Below are 19,398 nucleotides of genomic sequence, written 5' to 3'. Positions count from 1 at the left end.
TGTTTATATATTTAGTCTCAGTACAGTGATTCTGGTTTAATTATTGTTGCAGAATTGGTTTTATAGCATCCTACAATTGTGTGTACGGTGTGACAATAACAAGAACATGAACATGTTATTCAGCAACGCCAACAAAGGAAACAAACGACTCTCATCATCATCCAGAGTGGGCGTCGCTCTAAGAGACAAAAGACACAAACCAAAGTCCGTGGCCAGATTTACAGTGGTGTTAACGGTTAATTCATTTGAAATACAGTGACGGCACATGCCGGGGGCCTGGCTCTGCCTATTTGAAATACATTTGGCGCATGGAAAAGAGGTCACAAATATGCCTTAATTTTTGTGGATCACTGATTATTATTACCTTTTTTTTTTTTTCATCAATGTGGATCATTGATTAAATTAGGGATGTGTGAATAACACACTCCTTTTTATTTCACACATTCTCTTAATTTACGGCCGTTGAATCGACTGAATCAAAGAATTTTAAATGATAGAAATTAACAAAGGGTGTGAGAAGTAAAAGGATGTGCGTGAATAACACTCCTTAAATTAAAGTTAGTATTGGTGCAGTTAGACATGTAGGTAATGGAGCTCAATTGATCGAGTTGAGCATGCAATCATGTACAAAGTTCATCAACCATCTTCATAAGCATATGATTGTGAGTGAGATCTTTCATAACATAGAAGGAAATCAATATCATTTGCTGGATTGTGATGGCTACACAAAATTCCCCTTAAAAGATGAGCACATTTTTTTACCACGGTCATATTATTCCTTTCAAATTTTGGTAAGTGTAAGTCTCTTAAAATGGTAATGTCACCGATTTGTCGCCTAAAATGGTAACGTCACATGACAGTATCTTGTGGGGTTAATAATTTCTTATTGATCCGAGCCAATCCATACGCTCCCATTTTTAATAAGATTCCAGCTAAAAACATACAAATACTGTGATGTGTATCTCCATGGATGTCTGGTAACTATGTAAGGGTAAGATCGGTGATTTGACAGCAAAAGCAATAATAATTCCAATATAGAATATTACTAGCAATACTGCCAGCGCGATGCTGCGGGTGTGAAATTCAACATGTTCAAATGCATTCTTAAGCAGTATCAATTTGAATGCAATTAATCAAAGCACAAGTTGCGGCATACCTTGTAATTTGTCCAAGGTGGAATTATTTTGTGATAACCATTAAATTAAATTCAATAGAACCTAAAATATAATGACTACTATACGTATAACTCCATAAATTCCTTACCACGCAAACCTTGAGAGGTCCAATAGGTCTAAAAGTCTCAAAACCCTCTCCATATTTAGCTTCAATGCCTGAAAACACTGAAAAACGGAGGAAAAAACATAAATTCATCAAAATTCCTATCTTATTTACACATATTTACAACTATGTTTACCTTGTTCTTAATTGCTAAAAGAACTGAATAGTTTCTTCAATCGATTCTCAAATGCATTTAATAAGTTATGTTAAAAACAAGCATACGTTGATCTACCAATGTAAGTGTACCATGAGAAGAAAAACTAAATTTTCAATTGCTCATCAATAATTAAAACTGACATATGTTAAAGGATGCATATGAGAAGAAAGTAGACTTTTCAATTTGCTCATCTCACATTTTTTCTTAAGTTGATTCACCAAGGTATCAACCAACATCACATAAGAATATGCATATTCCAAGAGGAATGTGACTAACCAGAGAGATTGGTGATGGCATTTGAGATAGCAAGGGCAGTGCAGACACCTTTCCTTCATCCAGACACGTCTCCTCCGAGTAACAGCTTTGCTAACCTCTCCATCATTTAAACATCTGCAATCACAAAATAAATACGAAATAATTAAAATTTAAAATAAATAAATAAATCATGTTAATTAGAACAGAATCAGATAACAAAATTTTCAGCTGCACATAAATTGGTATGTATTTTCACTAAGTTTTCAGGATGTGAATATTACTGGACATCCCCTAAATTTTCTCGGAATCCAAACAGTGAGCAAGAATTTCCCAGAAGCCCAAATTTAGAAAGAAAAAAAAAACATTTAAACGTAAAAAGGAAAAAAAAAAAAAACAAAATGAAATACCAGATAAAACACTCAATTAAAAATAACTAAGCATAACAAAAAGCCAATGACAAAAAATATGACCACATGTAGCAAATCCAAAGCACTCCCCAGAATCTTAATAAAGACAGAGAAATAAGATCAGCTTTCAAATAAAAAAAAAGGACATAAAACTAATTTAATGGTGCCTAATTTAGCATGTGGGGGATTCAAATTGGATGTTCATAACTAATAATATTTCACACACTGTTTACAGATAGGTAAACTGACACACCCCGACCGAAGTCAAGGCATGCTGGCCGTCACGTGAGCGTGACGTAGCCATGTGCGCTGTGCGGAAGCGATATTTTATAAGAAAAGTACGACTAATTAAAACCAAATACGATAGGTTCTAATGAAAGTTTAAATGTGATTACACAACCAGAGCACAATGTCTAAATGCAGTCAAACATAAGATGTACATATTTAACAACACTCGACGATGATCCTACATGAGTAGTGGTTTGTCAGAACTTTCAGCTGGACACCTCGAGACTCACCGATATACGCTACCTAGAACCTGAAGGGGCGCAAAACAAAGTTGAGTGGGTCAGCAAAACGAACGTATTCAAAACCTTCTTTTCTCTTTTGAATATACTAACCCCTCGCCGTAAAACAAGTATAGTTTCCCAGAAGTAAAGTATATAATCATATACGTAATATATATCAAATCATGCTGAACAATATGAATGTATGTCATGCCAAATATCATAACTGAATACTCAACATTTCTATGTGAATTTGAGGGAATAACATATAATCAATTCAACGCTTGGCTATAAATATAATTCATACTCTATCATCATAATCAACTCAACCCTTGGCTGCATATATAGCTCATAATCATCTCATCTCATCATGTATATATATGTATAACCTGCACACAATCAATACCACCTCACGTGGTCTGCAATTCATCATCGTATATAACATAGTATGCTCTAGTGCTACAATCACGTGAAGCTGTGCGATAAATCACGGGTCACCTACAAGTCGAACCCACATAAGTGGTCTATACGACAGGCTGTGCACCTAACTTGGATCCAAGGCGAGCATGCGGTGCGGGAGGTGAACATACACGTGAAGGCTATGCCCCTATCTCTGGGCGGGAGCACTTATATACATGTGCAAGTAAATGAGCTTTCAATCACATCTCAATCATATCACAATTATACCTCAATCATAACTCAATCGTATCACAATTGTATCTCAAACATATCTTAATCACATTTCATACGTATATCAACTGTATTTCGTACGTATTTCAAATGTATATTATACGTATTTTATACGTATATCAAATGTATATACTCACGTATTTCAAATGTATATTATACGTATTTTATAGGTATATCAAATGTATTTTATACGTATATCAAATGTATATACTCACGTATTTCAAATGTATTTCAATCATATGTACTCACATGTAACTTACCTGGGCCTTCTCAGCACCATGCAACAATATACATAATTATAGTAATGCACATTCTAAAATATGATGCATACATGATAAGTTACTTAAATCGTATTTCTTTTAAAATACGTTTTCTGAGAAATACGTCAAGTATACGTATATATATACTGAAAAATAACTGCCCACTCACTGATAAGTAGCCGGTTCATAACCTCCTCGCCTAGATTGGTTACGTTCTTCGTCTGTATAATTTTCACCTATACAAAAATAATTATAAAACATCATTTAAACGCACATACACAAACATTCGTCAATAACTTTCACATACGTTGCTCAATTTGGGTATGTGAATATACCACGGTGATCTACACGACGTCACGAACACGTGACAATTTTCAGAACTTGATTTGGGTCTCTCACGCGCCACTTCTACGCGCTGCCCACGCGCGCGTCTTCTTCCTCGCGTCACCGGACTGGTTTCGCCGGAGGTGGGTGTTTTGCCGGAATTTCTGGGTAAACTTCAAAGTGTCATAACTTCTTCATTTCTTAACCATTTTCGACGTACTTTATATCAAAATGAAGGTATTGACGAGACGAACACATCCATACCTGTCTTGACCCCTAACTCGGCGTGGATTCACCAGAAAAAGCCCCGAAAGCTCCGACCAAACTTTGAACTTGTCGTTCTCCGTGTTCTTACGTCCAAACACTTCCAACGAACTACTCCAAGCCTCCTTAGGACCTCAAGAAGCTTCCTATAAGCTTGAAAAGTCCTAAAAATCAACCAATAAAAAAGTTGATGAATAGTACCTAAACCGGAGTTCGTATTTTCGACGTGAAAACGTTATAGTTCTTACCTGAAATTGGTATGGTTGGACTCGTATCGTCGAAACGAAGAAGATGGTGATTTTAGTTTCGTCGATCTGTGAAGTTTTGATGAACTTGTTGTTTTGGTCGTGGGTTTTTTAGAGAGAGAGAATGAGAGCTTGAGCTTGACGGGAAAGATGAGAGTTGAGTGAGTTTGAAGAAGCTGAGGGAAAAAGAGAGTGAGGGACAGATGAGAGGAAATCACGGAAAAGAAAAAAAAGAAAAGGTAAGGTTTCCTGTGCAATCCGTGTGTGCACAGTGAAACTTAATCATTCTTAATCATCATAAACGGCCGAAAACGTCTCTTTCATCCAACTTTAATAAAGATTTAGGGTAATTAAACACACTTCACACATATGAAAATGTTATTTCGGGACGGGTCGTCACAACCTACCCTCCTTATAGAAATTTCGTCCCCAAAATTTACATAATCAAAATACAACACTAATAGTCATAAAACAATCTCGGATACATCTCTCTCATCCGATCCTCTGTTTCCCAAGTAACCTCTTCCACCGAGTGGTTCCTCCACAATACTTTTACCAACTGCATCGTCTTATTTCTCAGAACTTTCTCTTTCCAATCCAAGATAGTCACTGGTTCTTCATCATAAGTCAAATCCGGGCTAATCTCCAAAGGTTGAATTGGAATTACATGCAATGGATCTGCAATGTAATGACGAAGCATCGAAACATGAAATACATTATGCACTTTAGACAGTTCTGAAGGCAACTCAAGCCTGTATGCAACTTCACCAACTCGCTCGGTGATTTGATAAGGTCCGATATACCTAGGGCTTAGCTTACCCTTTTTCCCGAACCTTACAACTTCCTTCCAAGGCGATAGCTTCAAGAATACCCAATCATTAATTTCATACACTCGATCAGTAGCATGCCTGTCCGCTAAACTCTTCTGCCGATCTTGGGCCGCTTTCAAGTTAAACTTAATCACTTGGACATTCTGAGTAGTCTCCTCCACTATCTCAGGGCCCACCAAAACTCTTTCACCGACCTCTGACCAACACAGAGGAATACGACACGACTTTCCATATAGAGCTTCAAACGGTGCCATCCCGATGCTGGAATGGTAACTGTTATTATAAGCAAACTCCATTAAATCCAACTTTGCATACCAATCATCGCCAAACTGCATTACAGAAGATCTTAACATATCTTCCAAAGTCTGTATGGTCCTCTCAGACTGACCATTTGTCTGGGGATGATATGTCGTACGATAAAGCAATCTCGTACCAAGAGCTTCCTGAAAAGCTGTCCAAAACTTAGAAGTGAATCTAGGATCTCCATCCGAAACAATGCTCACTGGAACCCCATGATATTTCACAATCTTAGTGATAAACAGCTCAGCCAATTTATTCAGAGAATACTTTTTTCTCACTGGAATAAAGTGCGCTGACTTGGTAAGTAGGTCTACAATCACCCAAACGCCATCATAACCGTTCCGTGTACGAGGAAGCTTGTACACAAAATCCATAGTGATGTTTTCCCATTTCCATTGTGGAACGGGAAGCGGTTGCATCAAACCAAACGGTTTCTTCCTTTTAGCTTTGACCTGCTGACAAACTGCACACCTACGGACATACTCTGCAATTTCTCTTTTCATACCTGGCCAATAGTAAAATGGTCTAATGGTATAATACATCTTAGTGCCTCCTGGATGCATTGCATATGCTGAAATATACGCTTCATCAAGAATCTCTTTCTTCAAATCCGCATTATTTGACACGTACATCCGCTTATCCTGCATAAGCATGTCATCAGATTCATGAACATTGAGATCTTTCTTATCTGCAAGAAGAGGAACACGAGAAGCATACAAAGCGTTAACCCGACCTTGGGATTTCCTACTCAAAGCATCAGCCACAACATTAGCACGACCAGGATGATACTCAATCGTGCAATCATAATCGCTAAGCAACTCTAACCACCTTCGTTGCCTAAGATTAAGCTCTGTCTGCGTGAAAATGTACTGAAGACTCTTGTGATTCGTAAAGATCTTACACTTTTCTCCATAAAGATAGTGTCTCTAAATCTTCAAGGCAAATATAATGGCTGCTAATTCCAAATCATGAGTAGGGTAATTCTTTTCATGAGGCTTTAACTGACGTGAAGCATAAGCAATCACTCTACTATGCTGCATTAACACACATCCCAGGCCATTCAACGAAGCATCGCTGTAAATCTCGAAATTACCACCGTCGTCAGGAAGTGCCAAAACAGGTGCATGAGTGAGACAATGCTTAAGTTGCTGAAAACTCTGCTCACACTTACTATCCCACTCAAACTTGACTTCCTTTCTAGTCAACTTGATAAGTGGTAAAGCGATAACTGAGAAATTCTTAACAAACCATCGATAGTAACTTGCTAAGCCAAGGAAACTTCGTACCTCGGTGACTGTTCGTGGTTGTTCCCAATTCTCCACAGCTGCTATCTTCTGAGGGTCTACCAGAATACCCTGAGCTGATATGACATGTCCCAAGAATGCCACTTCATTTAACCAAAATTGGCACTTGCTAAACTTAGCATACAAACGATGCTCTCTCAATTTCTCCAACACCAGAGTAAGATGTTGAATATGATCTGCTTCCAACTTGGAATACACCAGAATGTCATCGATAAAAACAATGACAAATCTATCCAAGTATTGCTGGAATACTTTATTCATCAAACTCATAATAGCTGCTGGTGCATTCGTCAATCCAAGCGGCATCACCAGGAACTCATAATGACCATAACGAGTTCTAAAAGCCGTTTTGTAAACATCGTCACTCTTAATCTTCAACTGATAGTAACCCGACCTTAAGTCGATCTTTGAGAATACACAGGCACCTCGAAGTTGATCAAATAGATCATCGATACGCGGCAATGGATAACGGTTTTTAATCGTCACCCGATTCAATTGCCGGTAATCGATGCAGAACCTCAAGGTTCCGTCCTTCTTTCTTACAAACAGAACTGGAGCTCCCCAGGGTGAAGTACTAGGTTGAATGAAGCCTTTATCAATCAATTCTTGCAATTGAATCTTCAATTCTCTTAACTCAGTAGGAGCCATACGATAAGGAGTTAAGGAAATAGGATTTGTACCTGGAAGCAAGTCAATAGTGAATTCGACATCTCTATCAGGCGGCAATCCAGGTAAATCATCCGGAAATACGTCAGGAAAATGTCTGACTACTCTCACTTCTTCCACACTACTAGGAGTAACATCATCTAATATCACATGAGTCAAGTACCCTTGACAACCTTTTGCTAACAATCTTTCAGCTCTCACAGCTGAAATAACTTCATGCCTTAATCCACTAGGCTCACCTACGAATGTAACTTCAGGTAATCCAGGACGATGGAAAGTCACTGTTTTCCAGTAACAATCAATTTGGGCACGATTGAAATGCAACCAATCCGCGCCTAATATCACATCGAAATCTACAATATCTAACGGGACAAGATTAGCTGACATAACTACATTCTCGACCATCACTGGACACCCTGGATATACACAATCTACATAACATTTTTCCCCTCTAGGCATAGCAAACTCTAACTCAAACCCTAGAGGCGTAGATCGAGGTTGAGTGAATTGAGCAAATATATGAGAAATTACTGAATGTGTAGCACCACAATCAATCAACACTTTAGCACGATAACCAAGAATATTTAACGTACCCATGATCAAGTCAGGATTATTCTGAGTATCCTGCAGAGAAATGTTGTGGATACGTCCTTGGGCTTGCTGTCTTCCTCCTCGACCTCTGTTGGCATGAACACCTCTGCCCTGTGAACCACGTCCCTGACCGGACTGAATGGGCTGCCTAAATGGTCCACCACTACTAGCAACCATATCTGACTGCTGTGGTTGTCCTCCTGGCTGCCACTGCGATCCACCAGCTGAGAACTGCTGACCAAAGTTGTTCTGCTGATAAGGCATATAACCTTCTGAAGATTGACCAAAACGATTCTGCTGGTAAGGGTCATGAGGATATTGATACTGTCCTGAGGGATAAGAAACTGAATCCCCTTGAAGGTGATAAGCGCTACCACGACCCATCTGAGTGAAACCACCAGGTCTGGAAAATTGTTGAGTCGGAGCTGGCTAGGGCACAAAAGGCTGTTGAAATCTCTGCTGGCTTTGAGGACAATACTTAGCCATATGTCCCATCTGACCACAATTAAAACACCCATTGTTACCTTGACGACATCCTCCAAAGTGTCGATTATTGCACCTTCGGCAAAGAGAAACGCCTGAACCTCCAAAACCACCAAAATTTCTCTGTCCCTGGAATTTAGGGCCTCCAGAAAATCTACCTCCTCGCCGCTGATCTGAGAAACTGAAACCTCCACTAGAAGAACTCGAACCCATACCATTTCTTTTGAAACTTTGGGCTTTCTTAGGTCCCTGATGCAGCTGACCTTTAACCTTATCATTTCGCCTCTGATTCTTGTCTTTTTCTTCTTCTTCACTGTCACTGGGTAAATTCTCCGAATCCTCAACGTTCAACAGAACTTCATAAAATTCCTGATAAATGGTACAGTTTGCAATAGTAGCCATGGAACGCCACTTCTTTTTAGTACCCCTCTTGAAACGTCTGAGCATCTCAACAGGATTAGCAACAATATCAGAATCATATCGAGACAAGTCAGTAAATTTCCGATAGTACTCATTAGCAGACATCTTTCTTTGCTTCAAACTGACGAATTCCTGCTTCTTCCGATCAAGATAGGCTGGAGGAATAAACCTCTTATAGAACGAATCCTTAAAATTCTTCCAGTCTGCTACCTCTTCAGGCGACCATCCTTGAGATTCCTGTTCCCACCAAGATGCAGCTTCTTTACTTAGAAACCAAGCGGTAGTCTCAACCCACCTTTCAGCATGGAGATTACCTTGACTCTGCATAACTCAAAAAGTTTTCTCTACATGCTCAAGCCAACGCTCGGACCCTTCATGTCCTTCATCACCCCTAAAAGTAGGTAATTTCAAGTTGTACACTGACTCTAACGGAGTTTTCGGAGGAGGGCGAAGTGAAGCTTGAATGGCATCGGCTATGGCTTCCCCTAATTGAGAGATATCGGGAAAACCAGGCTCAGAAGAATTTCGTGGATTTCTACGAGGCGGCATAGTTCTGACAGAAGACACCAGAAAGAATTAGGGAATTTCACAAAATATGCAGGACTGCAACCTAGAGCTCTGATACCAATTTTCACATCCCGGCCCGTGCGGGACAATTTCCCGGGCCCGCTCCACCACCGTAGCACGATATTGTCCGTTTTGGGCTTACCATTCCCTCACGGTTTTGTTTTTGGGAACTCACGAGCAACTTCCCAGTGTGTCACCCATCATGGGATTGCTCAAGCCTCCTTCTCGCTTAACTTCGGAGTTCCTACTAAACCCGAAGCCAGTGAGCTCCCAAAAGGCCTCGTGCTAGGTAGAGATGGGAATATACATATATGGATCACTCCCCTGGGCGATGTGGGATGTCACAATTGTGACGACCCGTCCCGAAATAACATTTTCATGTGTGTGAAGTGTGTTTAATTACCCTAAATCTTTATTAAAGTTGGATGAAAGAGATGTTTTCGGCCGTTTATGATGATTAAGAATGATTAAGTTTCACTGTGCACACACGGATTGCACAGGAAACCTTACCTTTTCTTTTTTTTTCTTTTCCGTGATTTCCTCTCATCTGTCCCTCACTCTCTCTTTTTCCCTCAGCTCCTTCAAACTCACTCAACTCTCATCTCTCTCGTCAAGCTCAAGCTCTCATTCTCTTTCTCTCTCAAAAACTCACGGCCAAAACAACAAGTTCATCAAAACTTCACAGATCGACGAAACAAAACTCACCATCTTCTTCGTTTCGACGATACGAGTCCAACCATACCAATTTCAGGTAAGAACTATAACGTTTTCACGTTGAAAATACGAACTCCAGTTTAGGTACTATTCATCAACTTTTTTATTGGTTGATTTTTAGGACTTTTCAAGCTTATAGGAAGCTTCTTGAGGTCCTAAGGAGGCTTGGAGTAGTTCGTTGGAAGTGTTTGGACGTAAGAACACGGAGAACGACAAGTTCAAAGTTTGGACAAAGGTTTCGGGGCTTTTTCTGGTGAATCCACGCCGAGTTAGGGGTCAATGCAGGTATGGATGTGTTCGTCTCGTCAATACCTTCATTTTGATATAAAGTACGTCGAAAATGGTTAAGAAATGAAGAAGTTATGACACTTTGAAGTTTACCCAGAAATTCCGGCAAAACACCCACCTCCGGCGAAACCAGTCCAGCGACGCGAGGAAGAAGACGCGCGCGTGGGCAGCGCGTAGAAGTGGCGTGTGAGGGCGCGTGAGAGACCCAAATCAAGTTCTGAAAATTGTCACGTGTTCGTGACGTCGTGTAGATCACCGTGGTATATTCACATACCCAAATTGAGCAACGTAAGAGAAAGTTATTGACGAATGTTTGTGTATGTGCGTTTAAATGATGTTTTATAATTATTTTTGTATAGGTGAAAATTATACAGACGAAGAACGTAACCAATCTAGGCGAGGAGGTTACGAACCGGCTACTTATCAGTGAGTGGGCAGTTATTTTTCAGTATATATATATACGTATACTTGACGTATTTCCTAGAAAACGTATTTTAAAAGAAATACGATTTAAGTAACTTATCATGTATGCATCATATTTTAGAATGTGCATTACTATAATTATGTATATTGTTGCATGGTGCTGAGAAGGCCTAGGTAAGTTACATGTGAGTACATATGATTGAAATACATTTGAAATACGTGAGTATATACATTTGATATACGTATAAAATACATTTGATATACCTATAAAATACGTATAATATACATTTGATATACGTACGAAATACAATTGATATACGTATGAAATGTGATTAAGATATGTTTGAGATACAATTGTGATACGATTGAGTTATGATTGAGGTATAATTGTGATATGATTGAGTTGTGATTGAAAACTCATTTACTTGCACATGTATATAAGTGCTCCCGCCCAGAGATAGGGGCATAGCCTTCACGTGTATGTTCACCTCCCGCACCGCATGCTCGCCTTGGATCCAAGTTAGGTGCACAGCCTGTCGTATAGACCACTTATGTGGGTTCGACTTGTAGGTGACCCGCGATTTATCGCACAGCTTCACGTGATTGTAGAACTAGAGCATACTATGTTATATACGATGATGAATTGCAGACCACGTGAGGTGGTATTGATTGTGTGCAGGTTATACATATATATACATGATGAGATGAGATGATTATGAGCTATATATGCAGCCAAGGGTTGAGTTGATTATGATGATAGAGTATGAATTATATTTATAGCCTAGCGTTGAATTGATTATATGTTATTCCCTCAGATTCACATAGAAATGTTGAGCATTCAGTTATGATATTTGGCATGACATACATTCATATTGTTCAGCATGATTTGATATATATTACGTATATGATTATATACTTTACTTCTGGGAAACTATACTTGTTTTACGACGAGGGGTTAGTATATTCAAAAGAGAAAAGAAGGTTTTGAATACGTTCGTTTTGCTGACCCACTCAACTTTGTTTTGCGCCCCTCCAGGTTCTAGGTAGCGTATATCGATGAGTCTCGAGGTGCCCAGCTGAAAGTTCTGACAAACCACCACTCATGTAGGATCATCGTCGAGTGTTGTTAAATATGTACATCTTATGTTTGACTGCACTTAGACATTGTGCTCTGGTTGTGTAATCACACTTAAACTTTCATTAGAACCTATCGTATTTGGTTTTAATTAGTCGTACTTTTCTTATAAAATATCGCTTCCGCACAGCGCACATGGCTACGTCACGCTCACGTGACGGCCAGCATGCCTTGACTTCGGTCGGGGTGTGACAATTTGGTATCAGAGCCTAACCCTGACCGCGTATGTGCTGACGAGGACGTCGGGCCCCTAAGGGGGGTGGATTGTGACATCCCACATCGCCCAGGGTAGTGATCCTTAAATGTATATTCACATCTCTACCTAGCACGAGGCATTTTAGGAGCTCACTGGCTTCGGGTTCCGTAGGAACTCCGAAGTTAAGCGAGAAGGGGGCTAGAGCAATCCCATTATGGGTGACCCACTGGGAAGTTGCTCGTGAGTTCCCAAAAACAAAACCGTGAGGGAATGGTAAGCCCAAAGCGGACAATATCGTGCTACGGTGGTAGAGCGAGCCCGGGAAGTGATCCGCCTCGGGCCGGGATGTGACAAATTGGTATGAGAGCCAATCCCTGGCCGGGAATGTGCCGACAAGGACGTCGGGCCCCTAAGGGGGGTGGATTGTGACATCCCACATCGCCCAGGGGAGTGATCCTTATATGTATATTCCCATCTCTACCTAGCACGAGGTCTTTTGGGAACTCACTGGCTTCGGGTTTAGTAGGAACTCCGAAGTTAAGCGAGAAGGAGGCTTGAGCAATCCCATGATGGATGACCCACTGGGAAGTTGCTCGTGAGTTCCTAAAAACAAAACTGTGAGGGAATGGTAAGCCCAAAGCGGACAATATCGTGCTACGGTGGTGGAGCGGGCCCGGGAAATGGTCCCGCACGGGCCGGGATGTGACATAAACTGTGTCCTAAATCAAGTTTGCATACTGTCTTCTACTCTACTCTGTCCAAGTGTATATCGTGTTGGACTCAAACCCAACCTTAACCTGCAAAATTAAAGTTAAAATATTTTTGTTTCGATTGATCTGATACCCGAGAATAGAAAAAGATATATGATAATAGAGAAAGGCCAAAAAGAAGAAACACCCATTCACTAAACTATCCCTAAAAATCAACACACAGTCAGCATGCAGAGAAAGATCGCTTTGGACATAAAGTCATGCAACAATGGGAACATGACTAACCAGATAGAACTATGATTAACTCACTCCATCTGTAAACAAAAGAAACCCAAACCAAGTTCAGCAAGAATTATGCACGATCTTTATGAAAACTATATAATGAATTATAAAAAATTGTTAAACAAACTTGGACTGGAGGTTATCTTAAAATTCATTTAAATGGAAAATGGTAAATTTGGTTCACTTGAGATGCTAACCTTTCAAAATGCAATACTAATAAAAGTTGCACTTGCATATTAGGATGAAATGCATTAACGCTTACACTTAATCAGAAAAAACTAACAAAATTCTAATTTGTTTTTCTACTCAATGTTCCAGGAAATTGCCTAAATAGCAAAGAACAATTGCACTTGAAGCCTACCTTCTAAGTAGCACTTAAAAGCTCTCTTTGAACTCTCCTGTGCTCATATGAGAGGGAATTTTGTCGTTGCTCAATTTCAAGTCTAGCCTCTCTTTCCCTAATGAGAGATTCCATTGCAGCCTGATAGACATATTCAAACATTTAATAATGTACAGAAGTTAACTAAATTCAGCCACATTGAATATCAAACCCATCTACTTACCATCTTATCCAACTCTTATTTCGTAAATTTCTCTTGCAAAGAAGCATAGTTTTTCCTGAGCCCCACAATAATCTAATTCAATTCTTCCTCCTTGCTTTTCAATAAGATCCCTATTATCAAACAAACCAATTACTGTAGTAAACAACTTCATTGAGGATTCAAACACACAAAAGATGTTATTCATACCCATTTCATCGCGTTGCCGCTTTAACCATGAAAAATTAAAATTAATAATAATCACTCATATCAATTACAGTATATCACAAATTATGCCATCTAATAATCAATAAATTTAAGAAAATTTAAAATGAAATCAAAATCTTTAAATGTCCTAATTTTCTCAAATTTCGGAAGCCAAACAATAAAAATAAAAAATAAATAAAAAAAAAGAGATGAATGAGAAATGAAAGTTGATTACCTAACTTGTCAGGATTTGGATAAGAGGCAGGAAGAGAAGGCCATGATCGGAATTCAGTCTTCCTCTTCTTCTTGTAATTTATGTTTCTTCTTTCAGATTTCAAATACAAAACCACCCATACTTAAATCAACTTAATTCCTGTAAAAAGTTTGGTATAAAACTTTCATGACACTTCAATAAAAATCCAGCATGCATAGTTCTTTTAAAATCAACACATAACTTCATTTTAAACTTGTAAAAACACAAACTTAATCAATTGATTTATATTTAAATATAAAGAAAGTAGTGGTCAGTTTTACCTATTTTTTGTTTGGTGTCACTCCATTTCTATTTTTAATTAGAAGCTTGTAACTTTTACACATTTCCCTATAATTTTTACTTCCCTTCCCTTCCCCTGCTGCATAAACAGTAGAGCAGCTCTCGTTTACCTACAACAAATTGAAAACCATTTGGAGAATATAACCAAGCATTTGGTTATTAGATTCTTAGTAGGCAAAGCAAGAAAATTACACATAACGAAACTATTGAAACTTTAAAACCTACTTCCCAAATTATGTTCTCTGACTGGCTAATGAGCATATTGATTTAAACTATCATCCCAAACCTGCAATGCCAGAGGTTTTTTTTTTTTTTTTTTTTTCCTGGGCAGTCTAATTAATCATTTTTAATAGAAGAATACAATTCATATAACAATAATTAGTAGAGAAAACGAACGCAGTAATGTAAAAATCATGGGGTTACTTGAATTTTGAGGGCTGAGGACGATCGCTTAATAGCACCAAGTTCCATTTTTAGTCAGAGTTCGAAACTGAATTTGAGACCCTTCTAGGTTCCTGTTAACAAACATAACATGGTGGACCAAATTAAAAACATATTTAAACCAAAAATTATAATTTGAGTTTTTCTAATTTTTTTTTTCTATAAGAATTCTCATAACTCTAAACAAAAAGAAATGTTTACCGCAAGCTTGGAGCTAACTGGGATCAATTCTCCTTGCTCTGCAATCACACAAAACAAAAATCAAAGTTCAAAACTCAATATAACCTCATCTGCCAATTCAAAGGTCCAAACAATTAACTAAAAAAATCCAGAATTTATAAAGTTTAAACCATAATTATTGAGGTTAGATTGCAGGACAACCAACCTCTACTCGTTTTCTAGCAAATTTGGTGTCCTTTGATTTCTAGACTTTGAGTAGAAACTGATTATACCATGGGCTACTATTCAAGTACCACAAAATATAATTTGATCGTAGTAAGCTTTTTGATTCAGTCCAAACGAAGGTATTATATGTTCACACACACACACACACATATATATATATATATATATATATATATATATATATATTCACAGCCATAAAAAAGAAGAAAACAACTCTTGGTGCAGAGCAAAAATGAAGCACTAACGGATTCCCACACACCAAACTCTGAGAACAAACAAAAACAGAACCAAATTATATAGCAGCATGCAAGTCACGAAGGATCAAAGAAAAAAGAATACTCATTTGCAAATCCAAAATTAGAAAAAAGCGCATAGACAAAACCCGGAAACTCACCATTAAACGCTGGTCGTCAGAGCTTTTTTTCTTTTTTTTTTTTTTGCAACGAAATTGGAAAATCTGAAAAAACTTGCAGCCGCAATTTTTCAGCAACAAACCTTCGGCATCAACATTTTATAACAGAGACACAAAAGTTAGACACAAAGAGAAAACGATGCATTGAAAATTCTGGAAGAAAAAAATAAAAAGACTTACAGTGACGGACGGCAGAGGACAGAGGTGCAATCGGAGCTCAGAGAAAACCCTAGCTTGATCCACGCCGTGAGGCAAAGTTTTGGACAGTGTAGGAATCGAAGGAAAACCCAAATCCAAGGAAAAGCAAATGGCTTTTCGAATTCGATTTTTTGTTTTTTTTCTTTTTGGCCGTTGTGATTTGTAGTTTTTGAAGAGAGAACTGGAGAAATTTCTACTGGGTTGGTCTTTTTTCAGCAGGAAAGTGAGAGAGAGAAGTCGAGATCATAGAGCGAGGGAAGGCAAGCTTTGGCAACATAAGGGTTTGTGGGAGAGATCGAAATGGATGGAAGGCTTCTTCAGTAGAGAAGGAAAGCATGAGAAAGAGTGAGAGATGAGAGAAGACTGCAAAGTGTAGGAGAGTCGAAGGAAAAGTCAAGAAGGAGTCGAAGCAGAGCCCTTCGACGATGATCGACGCGTGGACAGGATGGACGTCATTCCACTGTGCGGAGGAGGAAAAATTGGGAACGACAAAGAGAAGCCGAAGCAATGATCAACACGTGGAGAGCATTCGGGCCGAAAAAAAAATCAAACGCTGCATTCGAGGGCAAGAAGGTCATTTTACTGCAGCAGACAGGGAGAAAAGAATCGGGAAGGAAGGAATGGGAAGGGCAGCTTGGGAGTTCACTGCTGGTGAACAGTGCTCGCTCTCACAGGATGAACATTGGTTTTCTGCTGAGCTTTAGTATATAAATAATTTCCAATGCTACATGATACGATTGTTCAGCTGATGTTTCAAAATTGTACATACAAACTCTCTTATTCCGAAAGGCTGAATTGAAACAAAATTTTAACATAAAATAATAGAGTGGAGATACTCAAATATTCTTCGTATGTGAAATGAAATGCCGAGGGCTCCAGCGACGGTTCTGAATTGTCATAGCTGCAAGTCTTCGAGGCTTCATGTACTTATAATATATCTCTTAAAACTCTGTTACGTCGTGAAAGCCTCCAATACCACGGCAGCAGACCAGCAAAATCTTTGCTCCAAAATCCAAATGATGGTTGAACTTCGACGGCATTGGCTATCACATTTGCCTAAGGAGCAAGACTAATTTCCAATTGTGTTCCATAAATGATCATATTGCTTGAAACCTGGCCTTCCGCCTTATCAATCATTGCTCTGTAATCTTCTTCCAACAATCTTCATCTGCAGGTTCAATCACCAAAAGTTTCCGCAAGAGCATGTCCCATTGTGGAAGTGGTGGAATCTCATGTTATCTCTCACGACAATCTCCCTCCCCGTAACTTGGGATGCACCGCACATAAACGAATGACAGTCTTCACAAATCCTAATGTTCTTCATAATCTTAATGGCGGAAACAGAATCTGTACTGAGTAATGCATACGCTAAAGCTAGCTTTTCACTATGAGACATTAATATACGCGTCTTTTCATCATCTCCCACAGCATAAGCCGCAGAATCCAGGTTAGGCTGGTAGCCATTAGCCAGTAATCTGTCCAGAAGGTCCTCCAACGTCTTCTTAATCTCGGTGAACTCTGGATGGGTTGTTTCACCTGCACAGAACTCGTGAATTACGCCTTTCTTTGTTTCAACCCAACTATATGCAGGTTTCTTTTTCAGACCCTTTTCCCTCATCAACTTCCTCACTCTTGAAACCTCATCCCACCTTCCTGCTGATGCATAAATGTTCGAGAGCACTACATAGTTTCCAATACTATCAGGTTCAAGCTCAAAAAGATGGTTAGCAGTAATCTGAGCAATGTCGGGATTCCCATGGGTACGACATGCCCCGAGTAGAGCTCCCCACACGCCTCCATGGGCATCTATTGGCATTGTTTCAACAAGCGCAAGAGCTTCTTCCAAGCGCCCAGCTCGACCAAGTAGGTCTACCATGCAAGTGTAATGATCAGCTGTTGGAACAACATCATAGTACTTCTCCATGGTTGCAAATAACTGCCGACCTTGATCAACCATACCAGCATGGCTGCAAGCTGTCAGCACCCCTATAAAAGTAACCTTGTTAGGTCTTATCTCCGTCGTCAACATCTCATGAAATAATTCTATCGCTGCACTTGCACGACCGTGCATTGCAAACCCCAAAATCATTGAGCTATAAGAAAATACGTTTCTTTCCTTCATTCCCTGAAAAACCTTGAATGCATTATCCAAGCTTCCACACTTGGAGTACATATCTATCAATGCAGAACCCACAAGAACATTTTCAGTAGGCCCAAAACCGGATTTCTCAGCAATGTCCCGAACCCAATTAGCATATTTAGATGCACCTAATTGTGCACAAGCCGAAATGAGACCAACCAACGTAATCTCATCAGTTCCTACACTAGCACACTGCATTCTCTCAAAGCAATCCAAAGCCTCTCTCGGATGGGCATTCTGAGCATAACCGTTAACCATTGCAGTCCACGCCACCATATCTTTTGCAGGCAACCCCTCAAACAACTCCCGGGCTGATTCCATATCCCCAACCTTGGTATAAGCAACAATCAACTCAGTCCAAGAAACAACATCCCTCTCAGGCATTTCATCAAACACCTTACGCCCACACTCCAAAAACCCACATTTCACATACATATCGATCATAGTGTTCCCCACATACAAATCCACCACGAACCCACCAACTAAAATCGTGTGGGCATGAATCTGCCGCCCCAAATTCACATCAAGCACATCCCCACAGGCCTTAAAAAGCGCGGAGAACGTAAACGACACCGGTCCAACACCCGATTTCCTCATACAAGTATAAAAATTCAGCGATTCCGAAACAGGTCCTTGGATACTGTACCCGCGGACCATAGCCGTCCAGAGAAACGGGTTTGGGTACTTGACCTGTCGGAAGACTAGGAGCGGATACGTGTCCATGGGGACGTCGAGCTTCGTGAGCGTGCGGATGAGCTTCGTGAGAACGTAGCAGCATTGGCCGAGGCCGTGGAGGAGGAGGTGACCGTGAACCGCTTTGACTTGGCGGAGGCCGGCGCATCCATCTAGAACGGCGACGAGTTTGTGCTCCAAGAGCTTCCGCCTCTGCTGAAACTCCGAGAAGATTTCGGCCGGATGTGGTCTGTGCTGGTGAAGCTGCGAAGGTAGAAGCTTGTGAATTGGGACTGTCGAGAATTTGCGAGAAAGATTTTGCATTGGACTATCCGAGCCCTCCTGCTGCTGCGCGCGACTCTGAGAAATGGATATGAAGAAGTGAAAGCCCCGCTACCCAGATAAGACGCTGCGTTTCATGAAAAGTAGAGAATGATTTTCTGACGGTTGGATCGGAATTGAACTTTTATCTCTAGGGGTTAATTACACATACAGCCTTTTGAAGTTTATTGCGTTTTCGCAAAATTCTTCAGGTT

General features: G+C 39.8%; 1 protein-coding gene across 8 annotated transcripts; it reads right to left on the bottom strand.

Moving 5' to 3' along the window:
- Positions 1–556: 556 nt before the first annotated feature.
- Positions 557–19,398, bottom strand: LOC137731082 (pentatricopeptide repeat-containing protein At5g44230). Of its 8 annotated transcripts, XM_068470175.1 has the most exons (8): positions 16,033–19,398; positions 15,835–15,935; positions 15,237–15,274; positions 15,018–15,109; positions 14,576–14,880; positions 14,282–14,414; positions 13,859–13,968; positions 13,657–13,776 (listed from the first exon to the last, which is right to left on the bottom strand). In XM_068470175.1, exon 1 carries the CDS (start codon positions 19,184–19,186, stop codon positions 17,231–17,233), a length of 1,956 nt encoding a protein of 651 aa, XP_068326276.1. In that variant the 5' UTR covers positions 19,187–19,398; the 3' UTR covers positions 13,657–13,776; positions 13,859–13,968; positions 14,282–14,414; positions 14,576–14,880; positions 15,018–15,109; positions 15,237–15,274; positions 15,835–15,935; positions 16,033–17,230. The 8 variants fall into 8 exon arrangements, 7 of the variants coding, with proteins under 7 accessions (XP_068326276.1, XP_068326269.1, XP_068326261.1 ...); XM_068470168.1 differs by lacking the exon at positions 15,835–15,935 and having other exon boundaries at positions 14,277–14,414; XM_068470160.1 differs by lacking the exon at positions 15,835–15,935.

Source organism: Pyrus communis, chromosome 1 (assembly GCF_963583255.1).
Source record: "Pyrus communis chromosome 1, drPyrComm1.1, whole genome shotgun sequence".
Taxonomy (NCBI): domain Eukaryota; kingdom Viridiplantae; phylum Streptophyta; class Magnoliopsida; order Rosales; family Rosaceae; genus Pyrus; species Pyrus communis.
The sequence above is the reverse complement of the archived record's forward strand: the minus strand, read 5'-3'. Positions and strand labels throughout refer to the sequence as shown.